Below are 13,971 nucleotides of genomic sequence, written 5' to 3' on the forward strand. Positions count from 1 at the left end.
TTCTCAGACTCCAGCTGAAATTGTGCTCAGAAGGGAGAGGCAGAAGTGGATAGAATAATTCAGTTAGAAACCAAGTGACAAATGCAAGTGACAACAGCAAACTGTAGTGCTGTTTCCTCTGCCTGACTTCAGGCAGACTGCTCAGCTGAAGACCCACATCATTGGCTGAGCAGCTCTTGTGTAATCAAGATTCAGATCCTGTTGAAAAAAAATAGACTTCAGCTTTGTCCAAGAGTCACATTAAGAGGCAACAAGAAAAACTGTGGCTAGAACTCTCCCAGAGCTGCGTGCAGCTGGGGAGATAGCACAGGATTCTTGGCTGCAGAACTCTTTTCCAGGACATGCTAGCAAAGACAAACAGCCCTGGGCTCTGGTAATCTTCATCCAGCTTGAAAGGAAGCTTTGCAGGCCAGAGTTCAGAGACATCTTCTGTCTCAGAACGTTCGTCAGTCCTAGAGCACATGGACTGCTGTCACAGCATGGAAAGCAAAGCCAGAGAACCAAGTGTGCCTTTAGGACCTTGGAACTGCCACGGCTCTAAGGCCATGGTGCAGAAACATTACCTATAAGATAAGGCACGTATGTAGGTAGCAAGTGATGTGCTGTAAAAGCCTTTGTTTGTGTGAGCCTGGGTGTAGCTCAGGCCGTGGCTCTCTCCAGAGGCAGAGGAAAGCCCCTGGAGAAGCCCGTGCAGACATTAACCTCGCGCTCAGGACATGGGTTATGTAACCCAGCAGCAGTGGGGGTTTAACCATTGCTTCATCTAAAGTGCCCCTTCTTGCTGGGAATTTCACAGTTCAGCACACACTAAATTAATGCTTTTACTAGGTCAGGCCTGGTAACAAGCGTTGATTTAAGCAGCTTATTGCGACAGAAGACTAAACACTGTTGCTAAATGGCAGCTCTCTGTGATCCTGCAGAGGATGGATTCTGCTCCTGCTGCCACACACCCCGAGACACAGCCCTGCTGGGAGCCTGGCAGAGCAGAGAGATTTGCTGCTGCTCTTCGGGAGCATTTTCAGGGAACACCAAATGTTATTTACTTCCTAATCTTCCTACAGAATATAAAGAATTGCTGCTCTGGGCTATTTCAGAGAGATAATGTGAGTGACTCATTTGAGTTGTATATTGACCTCAGGCACTGTAAAGATACATTTCACAGTGCTTTAAAAAACTACTAATGCAGATTTCTGTACTTCTGAAGATCCCTAGAGTGCACTTCAAAGATTTTCCTGAAGTCTTAAACCACACATATCTGGTCAAACCCTATGTTATTTGTTGTTATTAGTCAAACACCCCTAATCATTGGCCCTATCATCTTCCAGGCTATATCCCCTACACTAAAGCAGCTTCTTAATAACGTGCAGTCCTAATTTGCCTAGGCATAACAGCTCCATAAGAACCATATTAATTATAATCAGTGACAGATACATACTAAATCCTATGTTGAAACATGGGAGTAGTTTCTGTGACCAACTCTTATCTCTAAACCCAGAGCTGAAACCAAATCTCAATTCCTGCAGTGTTAAACTGTTTAAAGACCTGGATTCAGCAGGTCTTTCTTTGGCTTGTGTTTAATTTTAAAAACTCCCCACCACTGTATTTGCATTCTTTTTGAATTTTGCCAGTCTGAACATAGATGCTTTGAAGCAGATTTTGCTAGGCAGGGAAAAAGCTTTTACCATGTTGCTTCCATGCATTATCCACTGAGATGCCTGATCATAGATTCTCCTTTCCAGCAGTGAGTTTTAACAACAAGCTTTCTCAGGCTCTGCTCTTTTTCTACAAATCATCTCTTCATCCTTTAGGTTTCCACAATTCCCATTGCACCCATCTGAGCTCACCCACCTCACAGCCAAGGGCCTCAAATTCTCTCCCTCTCCTTGTCTTTCAGTCTCACTAGATCACAGCAGATCAAAATACAAAAATCTCTCTCCTACAGGTCCCACTTTCAGGGGCCCAACAGCACTTCCATTTCACTAGGGTGACCCCAGCCTTACACCTGGGCCCCCTATTAATGTGGTTACCTAGCAAAGGTATCACCTGTGTGGCAGGTACAAAATTGAAGCAGAGTTGAGGGGTGGAAGGAGTCCCACTGAAAACACAGACCACAGCTCCTTTTTGCCCAAAGTTCCAACTGCCTACCACTCAGTATGGTACTGCAGCCCCAAGAGGGAGTGACAGACCTTGGGGTGAAAGGAAGGGATCCCAAAATCAACAAAACATGGCTCAACCACCAGCATTCTGCAGATGAGCAAGGAATTGCCTACAGGGAATCATTACAGAGAAAATCCCAAAACCCTTCAGGAAATCATGGTGGGCACCCCCATTAGAACATCACTGTTTTATAGTGACAGATTTTATTGCATATTAATGCACACAGTAAGGGGAATAAACATAAGACAGGAGAGATAAGAGTCCCAAGAGGTAAGATCCTGCATGAAAGAAGGATGCAAGAAAGACAGTTAATATTTGAGAAAAACCTAGTGCAAGCTCAAGAGCATGCAGTGCTGGTGCATCCCCCTCCCTGCTCCTCCTCAGGCCACACTATGATCTCAGAAAGGCTCCTCGGGCCACCACCCTCTGAGCAGGTGCTGCTGATGGAGTGGGGCTGCTACCCCCACTCCTTGAAGCTCACTTTCCCCACCACGTGCTGGGAAGATGCAGAGGCACCCAAAGTGGGCACTTCACTGAACTCCAGGGGGATTTTTCACAGGGACCTTGTACATACTCCTCAGTATGTCCATGGTGAGTAGTACATTGGTGTGCATGGGATGTGAATGTGCTGCAGTAAGGGTACTGTGAATGCTCTCTCTTGGATTCTTATGTATGTTAGGTGTATTAAGATAGGCTTCTAAGAGGCTTGGTGTGTTTATAGAATACTTTGTTAAATTGTTTAAATTAGGCTATCAATTAAGTGCTGTTAAAACCTTCAGGCTAAAAACTGTTGGTCACATCTGGGGCTCACTTTGGCAAGGGGGTCCACTCTGAACCTTGACTCAGGGGGAGGATGTCTCTCCTTCCTTTTATCCCTACTGTTTTTTCATCCCCAGCCTCCATGTAGTTAATTTTAGGTTGCTTTCAGTTTTAGATTAGCCAAATCAATTTCTTTCCACTGAAAGCACACAGAGGGGCATATTTTAAGCAAGCTAGCACATGCCTGATTTTTCTTTGTTTCATTGTTTGGTTTTATTTTTGTTGTTTTTGTAAAGCATAACGTTACTTAAATGGCATATCTGCAAACATTTCCACTTTTATTTTAGTGACTGTGTTGAGAGAATACTGACCCTTCACAAAACCTGAAACATAGGCAGATTGTGAGAGTGGTAATAAAGACTATGAATGTAATACCATTCCAATATACAACTCAAAGTTTGTTATTTATCAGTGCATTACAGAATAAATACAGAAAATACAACTGGGATTGCACAGATTTAAGTATTTATTACAAGAGGTGGTAAATCATTATGCTTTCAAGATTTTATGTAAAATCCACTGAGTTAATTGATTCTCCTTAGATTCCAATGGGCTTTGGCTGAGTTTCCTAATGATATTAAAATCCATCTGTTATTAAACATCATGTATGCAACAGTATGCAAATGCTGGGATTTGTAAATATCATAATGCAAAAGTTCAAATCCAATCATGCTCCTCTTGAAGTTTGCAACATAAATTCTGTAGACATCAATAAGAATAGATTTGGGATATCTTTTTAATTGCACTGTATACAAGTATTGACAGAAGAATACAATAGAGTAGTCACAAAATTAAAGAGGCTTCTATGAAACCTACAAAGTAGAGCAGCATAGAATCAATGAAGTAAAAGCAGTATTTCAAAAAATAATAAATCAGACCTGGCAGTTTTGGAAAATGTACTCAAAAAAACCACAAATTAATTGGCACAGTTTAACAACCTAATTTCTAAGTGCACTTCATAACAACTCTCCTTACAAGCTGCTGTTTTCCCAGAAGATGATGACAAAAAGCCTCATTAGAACATCACTGTTTTATAGTGACAGATTTTATTGCATTGCCAGCTGTGAATCTAAAAAAAAAAAAACACCTCCCCCCTAAAAACTTATATAAAGGTTCCTAAAAACCCTATTTTCTTTTGTAATTGTCAAAAAATAGCAACATAGCACTTCCATGTTTGTGAATACCCACAATTCTATTTTTAAAAAAAATAGAAGTCAAAGAAAAGTGATTTTTGTTTAGCTTCAAAAATAATGTAAAGAAACATTTAAGAACATTTCAATGATCAGAGACATATGTACAATATGGTAGATTTGAGTCCAATCCATGTTCATGAAAGCAGACTTAGAACCTGTTGATCCTGAGTAACTGTAATTATAAACTGGCAGGAGCAGGCTCTTAGCTTCACCCATTATAAGCTTTTTCACAATCTGTCCTAGGCTAAAAAGTGTAGATACAGTATATACTCTGTATATGGATTTATACAAAAGGTCTTTTACAGCTCTTACCCTGTTATTGCTAGGCTAAAAAATGACTTATTTTGGAGCAAATTAAATGCATCATAAAGGGTAAAACTGAGATGCAGCTTCTGATGACTGAATTTCTACTTGAGCCATTTTAAACTGGGTGCACTGCAGCCACTTGCGGAGCACAGACGAGCTATTGTTCATCTGTCCTGACCCCTGTAACATCCTCAGGCTGTGATGGTTGACATTGCTCTGGATGGCTTGGAGGCGGAGCTGAAGTCCAGCAGATAAATGCTGTTGAAATGATGCAAAACTTTTAGTTTCTTACCTTTAACATGTGCATTAATATAGCAATGTGAAGGGTACTGGTCTGTTGGCCAGGGAGTTTCTTACACTGCCCCATGTCAAATTTCTTTCTTCCACATCCTGCCCTGCAGTGTTGCCATGGAAGGCAAATGTGCTTACAAACACAACTCCTTACTGAGACCAACTCCACAATTTTTCTTCTCTTCTCTTGACTCACCAACCACACTGACACACCTTCCTCTCCCTTACAAAGAGGACCAGATGGCAGTTTTACCCAAGCAAACAGGCCCACAATATCTTCTTTAGAACCCACATCTATCTCCTGAGTCAAGAGTCCCAACCCTGATTTGTCAGGGAACTCTTAAGCCTAAGGCATTAAGAAAAACCACAGCTCAGGGAACAACAAATCTCAGTAAATAGCAAGGAAAGGCCCCAGTGTAGAACCTGGGGAGAGAAAAATGCTCCAGAGGGAAATGGATAGAGCAGCACTGACTAGAGGGCATCTCAGCAAATGATCACACTTCAGAGCCTCATCTCAACTGCATATGCTACAATTATCTATTTTCACACATCTTATTTCCAGAATTTACAGAAATGTAAATTATTTTAGAATTTACAGAAATGTATACTATAAAAGGATAAAGTACCAGAAACAACTGACCTTTAGGTTTGACTGTATCATTGGCAACCACATTGGTATGAGCTGCAAGAAGAGGTGCATTTTGTTATTGTACAAGTGACTGTAAACATGCTACAGTTACTGTGAGACAGAGAAGGATACATCTAATGCATTTAGCCATTTGAATTGGCATTGCCTGAACCAAAAATCTGAAAATGTGGTTATTTTAAGTACTTGGAGGAGGTAAATCTCAGCTGTAAAGAAGCCCGTTTCCCTTGTCTGTAGCTTGATGAATCACCAGTAGCAGTTATTGGTATCCTGTTTAAGGTAATGATGAAAATACAGAATTAAACTTGTTACAGGAAGTCAGTTACTACTTTCCTTGTAAGGGTGTTTCTGTATGTGCAGGTGAGCAATATTGGAGTAAAGAGACAAAACATTTTGCATGGTGAGGTATACATCAAGAAATGAAAAAAAAAAATGAAGCAGTAGTTCTTAATAACAGGACATATATTTAAATGATAACCAACATTTTTTAAGCCACTAGTCACATCAGTGTTTCACTGCAGAATGTTAGGTATTCTGTAGGTGGGGGAGCACAGCTAAAATCTATCCAGAATGACAAGGTGAGGAGGTCTGAAAATTTGTCAGCTGTGATTGGACTGGAGAGACTCCTGCTCTTCAGGGAACTTTTTCTTCTGAGGAAGTGTAACATGACAACCTTATGAAAGCCAGAGAGGCATTTCTAGCAAAAGTATTCATGTTTTTCAATATTAATTTAGCCATTGAGGTTACTGTTCTAAAATGTTCCTCCAAATGGCATTAAAATTTGCAATTTACCAATTATGCTACTGGAGCTGCAAGTTAAACCTAATCACTATTGACAACATTAGATAAAGAGCTGTTTCCCTTGTGCAAGGAATGATAATTGTTTCAATTTCAGTGCTCTTTTGCTGGAGAATCATGAAACTCTGTCAGGACTCATTACTTAGTCTACCACATGAAGAACCATAGCCAAACCTCAGCATTTACAGACAGATGAATGCCAAAACAGCTGGAATGCAGCCAGATGCAGCAGATGTGTGAGCCCTGTACACCCTTCCATGGGCTCTCACACTAATGAAGTGCTCAGTAAGATGCAGTGACCACAATCCCAAGGTGTGTTTTTGGTGAGGAGGGAACAGGTCTGGGAGGCCATGCTCCACACCCCACTGCCATCAACAAAACATCCCTGACAATTCAGTCTGGCACAGATGGAGTTCCTGTGGAGTTAGCCAGTGGAGGCAGGACTGGTGTCAGAAGTACATCAAGCAAGAAGGGAAGCCAGGAAGAAAACTTAGGGTACCCCTCTGCATCTGAACCAATTCACTGGACAACTTTTTCAGTCAGCTGAGAGAATCAAGCACTTCACATTCAGTTCATCTTGTCCCAAAGCAAGTATCTAAAATAGATCAAGATGAATCATGTCCAAAAATACTGACTGCAAAGGGCACTCATGGAAACTAGCTTTTATCAATATCTCTTCTGGACAAGTCTAAGGTCAGATACAGATCTTTGTCCTCCAGCACCAGTTCTGTCTTGCAGGGTCTGGACACATTTAATGAAATGAACATTCTGCTGCACGCACAAGCAAGCAAACCCTCTAGTGCTACAGCTGACAGATAGATAAGTCACACAAGAAGACATTTTTATGGAAGCACTTGAGTTTTGTTAACTAATCCTAAGCCAGCCTTTTCTTCACAAAGGAAGAATACAAAACACTAGTCAGAAAGAACAGCTGGAAGAACAGAGTGCTGTCAGACACTATCAAATTTTTTGAGTTTATATTTTCAACAGAACTATACTGATTCCAGTTTAATTTTTAAAGGGAAACCAGGCTGTAGAACAGGCTGGTCATGGTGCTGTGTTCTGGCTCTCCAAATCTGCTGTCTGTCCAGCTCCCTAAAAAGCTACACAGCAGCTGCTGGGGCTGCCTAAAAACCTTGGGTCTTGGCAAAAGGCCTTGAGCTGTTCTTGTCTTCACTGTAGGCTCCCAAGTTCCTCAGAGATGCATTTGATGGTCAAAGATGTGACCAGCAAGGTACTGGTCTCCAACACCAATGCCGAAACTGGTATGGCCACTTTCCCAGCTCCTCTGACATAGAAAAGCAGGAGAAAAGTTCAACACTTTCATTTCACAGTCACTGAAGAAGAGACTGTCTCAAATCTGATAATTTTTAACTTGAGAACTCACTCACTGGTTCCCGTGTGAATAAGCTTTGCACCACTGTGTCTCTGAAGGACTTCAAACATACAGTAAGTCCCTAAATCATGGAACTTATTTTTCACATCTACAATAAATATTTTTGCAATCAGTTCAGAAAAAAAATAGTAATCTGGAACAATGAATCCTGTAGCAATGTTATGCATGTATACTGTTCAGGATATAGATAGATATATATATATATCTCTTGTATACTGCAGGATTTCACTTTAGGGCTGAGTAAAGGGGATTTGGCCACCCAAATTCTTCTCTTCCATCTCCCACCCACCAAACATGAAAGCTTAGCACCTTAACTCAGGGTTCCACAGTTTTATGAGTTTGATTTTATAGTAACAACAATGTCCTTTTAACCTGACTTAGCATTATATTGATATATGCTCTCAAACATAACCCCCTGAAAGCATTCATTTGATTTGTGACAGGGATTTGGCCCTAAAGGCCTCTCTTTTCACAGCTTTAAAGCCACTCTTCATCTTTGTCAAATCCTGAACATCCTGGACTGGCTAAAAGAGAAGCCCATATGTCTTTCAGACAGAGCCATAATCACTTTAACAGCCCTTAGTGACAGAATTTCTGTAGTGAATCAAGCCATTACAAATCTGTATTTTCACAATGAGTGTGAATACTTTCATGTTGACATAAAGACCTTCAATTTTAGCTACTTTATTTTCAATTTTTGCTTGATCATAAAAGACTGGAGTAAAGCAATAGTCAGAAATTTCCTTTATGGCAACAGAAGAACTATATTAACCTTAACTACTTATGTGGAAACTCTCTTGCACTGGGAAAACATAAAAAAGGATAGTAAAATTGATTTATGCTTGTGAGACTACCCCAACCCTTCTGCAAACACTGTGATGGAAGACTGACTATGGATTTCCAAAGAAACAACTCATATAATAACAAGAAAATCAATGTGGCAAAAAGTTTCTGTCATCCACCTAAAAGAATGTGAGGCTCAGAAGACAGAGGAGATCTGCAAAGGACCTATGATGATTAAAAGATACAGAATGGCTGAAAATTCAGGCAGTAGCTGGAGGTTCTCAAAGTCACTGACATTAGTTGTGTCTATTAGAGGAATAAGATCATTACTGACATTAGTGGCAATGGAAAGAGGAAGTAGATTACACATTCATTTAAAAAATCAGGAGAACTTGAATTTGAGATTGTGGTCTGGTCTTAGCACAGATTTTGTTTTTCAGCATGCATTGCTAGGGTATATCGTGGCATTAACATTCAACCTCAGTCTCTTCCACTCTCTCTTTTTTGAGTGGGAGGGAAAGCACAGGACAATACATTTAGAAATCAGAATAATCAGGCAATATATTTTAATAGATATTCATGGTAGGGTATGCCTACCTTTACAAAGATAGTAGAGTTGCATTCTTGTAAGGCCTCCATTAAACTGATCACATGCAGGCACACCATTTCCACCATCTTGGAAAAGAAAAATCAAGCGTAAAACCAAATAAATATCCAGCATAACAATGTAGTAAGATAAGCCAACAGCCTCTAAGAAGGATCTTCCTGTATTTGCTAGGTAGTTTATTAACCACTGACACACAGGACTAAGGATTACACAAGCACATATGGGATGTTTTTCTTTGTTTAGTTTTACCCCAATGTGGTAACAGCTATGTGTTCAGTATTTCAACCTTTGATGTATTTTAATTCTTACCACACATCAAAACAAGCTGTCTTTGGCTTTGCTCTTTACAGACATCAACTGTTTTTTATGTCTTCACTATGCAATTCTCATCAATCTGTGTGTCAGAAATTGTTATTTTTATTTATTTAATCTTTGAAAATTAACATTCTCACAACACCCATCTTTTTATCCCCCAAATTGTCAAAAGACAATTTATTGTTTTCAACTGACAGCTAGTCCATAATTCTTCCATTTTGTATCACAACGTATGACAGATCCAAATATCAGTTATTTGGTAGCAGACAGCTTTTTATGTTTTATATTGTGTAAATTCACAGGTACAAGACAAACATCCTGAGCCAGCAATGACTATTTACAGTGCCTGTCTAAACTACATGTAAATTCCCCTTGATAATAATAAACTCAGCTTTTATGTTGTGCTTTTCATCTTCAAAGTGCTTCACAAACACTAACTAACCTTACAACACCCCAGTGAGACAGGCAAGTGTTACTATCTACATTTCACAGAGCAAGAGCTGAGGCAGAGAGCTTAATAACTGTGGCTCTAAAGCTACATAATTATATACTTTCAGAGAAAGGATTGGAACTTGGGACTTCCCAGTCATACTCTCATCCTAGGGCTTGACAAGAGGCTTTTGTGTCTGACTAAACAAGTGGCTGGCTGGAAACACAATGCAGACTTCCTGTTCCTTCAAATGGAGCTTCCTGAACTGCTGTTCCCAGCAATGGCTTGTGACCCACAGAGACCCCACCATGTCACAGGCTAAAATATCATCTAGAGACTGCCTGATATGGAAAAGACACAGGAAATAATAACTGGCTAAGACTTTCAACTGCAGCCCATGCAATTACAATTAAAAGGGCAAGGTCCATACCTCTCTGGGATGGAAAATGTTTCACATGGGGAAAGGAGAATTATATAAAACAATTTCCATACACATAGCAGGTCTACATTTAAAAAGAAAAAAGAAAACCCAAACAAACCAGGAATGAAAACCTTAGTAGGAGCAAACCTTAAGACCTAACTTGAGAGGAATGGGCCATGTATAAAAATGTTTCCCAAAGCTAACCTCAAGCTCTCCAGAGCCAGAACTACTAATCAACGTCCCAGATAAAAATTTTTGACCTGTCATGACTGTCTGGGATGTAGGAAACACAATAGGCCTTGCCCATCAGAAACAAGCTCTTAAGCCTAAGCCTGCAGGCACAGAGAATCATTAGTCAATAGTAAGCAAAGGAGCAGCTATGAGAGGTCTGCTGGAAGCCCTCTGGGTTCTTATTGTACAAAGTTGCTCCAACAGAAGAGAGTATTTGGCATAAACAAACATTTAAAGGTTACGTCCAAGCAAATGGTATGGATGATTTCTGGACACCATGAACATTTCCCTTTAAATCTTATCTCTAGAGATGCCTCCTTCCAGTCATTCATTACTCAAAAATGTTTCAGGAGATATTTATGTAGTTTATTTTTGATGAATAACCCATGAATTATGGGTGGCCAATTGTCAGCAGTTGAGTGTTTTTTCACCATCACATGGTAAAAAATAACCAAATGGATATTCACAGAATTATCCTAGAACAGTTCATTTGCTATAAGGCAGAGTCAGATAAAACAACAGACCACAGTTAAGAGCAGGAATATATACAATATGAGACGTGATGCAAGGAGTTCATAATCCAACAAGCAGCAGCTCAGACTCCTGATGCTGTTTCAGGTAGATTCTGGCTGGATCCTGTTTCAGGCCTACTGTGAGGTTAAATCACTACTAATTAGCTATCCTTTAATGTCTCAAAAGCATCAAAGTCACTTTATGATGCTATTCATAGCCTGTTGTATTCCATTGAAACAGAGCCAAGCCTCCTCTGAGTTTAATCTGTGCTAAATCTGTCTGCAGCACCTGACTTACCACTTTGTTATGTGCCATTAGCTGCAGGATGCTGGGTGTCACTCTGCTCCAGAACTCCAGGGCTGTGAGGATTGCTGTAAAGCTAAATTCGTTCTGATTCTGGACTGTCGGAGCTACTGCTGTTTGTTCACAATACACTGTCCAGAGCTGAGCAAATATAAATGCGTGGAACAGGGAACACATGTGCAGAACAGATGTCTGTAAAAACAGAAAATAGAAGAAAATGTTTATTTAAATAACTCCATTGGGATACAGTGCAGAGGCTTTCATTCCCTGTCACGTGTCCCACTGTGCAGTTTTGCCCCTCACTTTCCCATGTTTCCCTCCCATTAGGAACTAGTAAGTCATGTACACTTGATAACATCTTTTCCATGTTTATAAAATATTTTTTATATTTGTAAAAACTGCATTTGCAAATATGCTCCCATGCCACCTAAGTGCCTGGCATGAAGGTCAGTCCCTTTAAAAGAAGGTTAGTTTTGCAAAACAGGTATTTAGGACTATTTCTGAAACTTTCTTAATGGAAATCTCCACTGCAATCTCTGGAAGGCCTGAAGGATCTGGCACATATGACTCCACTTCAGAACCTGAAAGGACAGTTATCATATAAAATAGATGATTTTACATCTGTTCTGTTAATCTGCCATCCATTTCTGCTTTGCTGGGACTGCTCATAATCACAAGGAAACAGTCAAGGAAAGAGAATTCATTTTGCATACTCAGGCATGGCTCCTTGCTAATCCTTGTTATATATCACAGTGTCTGAGCCTCCAGGACTGCTGGACATTCACCACTTCATTACAAGAAAGATGCTTCTGGTCAGAAATGTTTTCTCAGTTTGCAAGAGCAAGAGAGATTCATGCTCTGTGGCAGTATGACTGCACCAAACATTGCAATGGTTGCTTGGTAACTGGAAAGAGGTATTTGAAAGAGCAAAAAAAAAAGGCCAAGGAAATGGATGGGAAGCACCAGTGTCTTGGGTGAGTGCAGGGAAAGAAAGGAGTATTTTAGGTATAAGATAAATGTATGATCATTCTGCTTCTGTCACTAATAAAAACCTGGTTGGTGTCAAAGACTGCTGCTATATTTGTGTTTAACTACTGTCACAAATGTCTTATAATCTGTAATATCTCTTCTTGTCCTGAAAACTTGAAGAAAAAAGTTGTGCTTGAATCATCACTGCTTGTAATTATTTTGATCATAAAATTATTACATGCTATCCAATGCAAATATACAACAAGAATAAATAACTATCTGAGAGATTTGCTACAGAGATGGTCACTGCTAAAGCTTCAATTTGGAATTCAGTTTTTCATTCCTCACTCCTGTGTTCAGACATTTTGAAATAACCAAACCTCAAACTTAAGTGTACTAATTTCATCAGTCTTCTAGGCACATAAGAAAAACTGTACAGAGATTTCTTTCCCTGGGTCCTGGGTTTTATTAAGCTTTTACCCCTCCTTTTATCTTACTAAAAATAAATGTTTGCAAAAAGGCCAATACAAAACACATCTCTACTTAAAACACATAATCCCTTACCTTTGATTGCTCTGGAAACCCAATCAGAATAACAATAAGGTGGTCAGCAATTTGTGAACCTGCATCCAGTGGAATAGGCATGCAAGATGATGGAGAATTTGGACAGACAACATTGTGTGTCAGAGACCCCAGAAGTAGCCAGGACAGCAAACGAATGTGTGAGACACATTCTATGAACTCTTTGGGCCTGTCAAAAAAGAGCAGATTTTACAATGATACTAAGTTTTCTGGCTTTCCCCAAAATATGGAGTCTCCTTATGCACATTTGGCAGATGCAGTCTCAGTGTGCTGGAGACACAGATCATTGGGAAGATTCCAACCACACAGATCTTGGTGGCCTTGACATACCACATACAAGTCCAATAGAACCTATTTGGTGGGTCAAAAACCAGTCTCTACAAAAGGTTAAAGCATTCACAGATTCACTGCTCCCACAGAGAATGAGTTTTTTACACAGATATCATCAGATGGGAAGGATTGCCCAAGTGGAAATGCTCCTCTCAGCTCCCCTGGACACCATGCAGCTGCCTTACCTCCACTGTGTTCCACCTCTCCTCTGGTAAAGTGGAGTTAATTTCTGTGTTCTTGGGCATCTCCTTGCACATCTGGATTGTGTTTTGGAGGGCAGGGACTATACTTTTTTGTGACACTTAAGTATTTGTCCACTGTCTAGTACAGTGTCTAACTGCAAAGCAGTGTGCCTAGATAATCTAAAAAGAGCCCTTCACTGGTGACATCTTGTCTGTCCCTTTCCTGTTTGTCTGTCCCTCTGCTGACTAAATACTCATTTGAATTCATAGGCACAGGAAGAAAATAATTTTTTTTCCATCAAGAAATCACTATTTACTAGGCCACTCTCCCTGCTGGTTTTAGTTTCTAATTTGCTGTCATTGTCAAAGACTCATATTACCCAAGAGGCATTCCATTAATTTTTGGTTTTTAATAAAATCTGATACAATGCTCTTCCTCAAGTCCCTATACAATCTTAAAGTAACATTACTTTCAATTAAAAACATGTGTTCCTTTTTTTTTAACATGTAAGAAACTAAAATGCAAGGATTTAAGCACTCCTAAAGCAGATATTCTCCACATATTCACATGCAGATGTATCTAAAAGGACTGGAGCCTAAACACCTTAGTCCCTAGAATCCTGGACAGTTAGTTTGGGACAAAGCTGGGACAGGAACCCAGGTTTGTTTAAACACAGTCCAGTTGACTACACTCAAAAC

General features: G+C 39.9%; 1 protein-coding gene across 6 annotated transcripts in view; it reads right to left on the reverse strand.

Moving 5' to 3' along the window:
- Nucleotides 1–3,419: 3,419 nt before the first annotated feature.
- The window catches only part of UNC79 (unc-79 homolog, NALCN channel complex subunit), a 109,416-nt gene continuing 98,864 nt past the window's right edge, over nucleotides 3,420–13,971 (reverse strand). For 5 of the 6 annotated variants that reach the window (XM_071426568.1, XM_071426565.1, XM_071426567.1 and 2 more), the window contains 5 exons: nucleotides 12,743–12,929; nucleotides 11,204–11,401; nucleotides 8,987–9,064; nucleotides 5,407–5,448; nucleotides 3,420–4,733 (listed from right to left, as the gene is read on the reverse strand). In XM_071426568.1, coding sequence (XP_071282669.1) covers nucleotides 4,533–4,733; nucleotides 5,407–5,448; nucleotides 8,987–9,064; nucleotides 11,204–11,401; nucleotides 12,743–12,929 — 706 coding nt within the window. In that variant the 3' untranslated portion in view covers nucleotides 3,420–4,532. Of the gene's footprint in view, nucleotides 4,734–5,406; nucleotides 5,449–8,986; nucleotides 9,065–11,203; nucleotides 11,402–12,742; nucleotides 12,930–13,971 lie in introns of those variants that run through there. The other variant, XR_011679137.1, reaches the window with a different exon arrangement.

This window comes from Agelaius tricolor, unplaced genomic scaffold, assembly GCF_023055355.1.
Source record: "Agelaius tricolor isolate 1412-34295 unplaced genomic scaffold, bAgeTri1.0.p SCAF_5, whole genome shotgun sequence".
NCBI lineage: Eukaryota > Metazoa > Chordata > Aves > Passeriformes > Icteridae > Agelaius > Agelaius tricolor.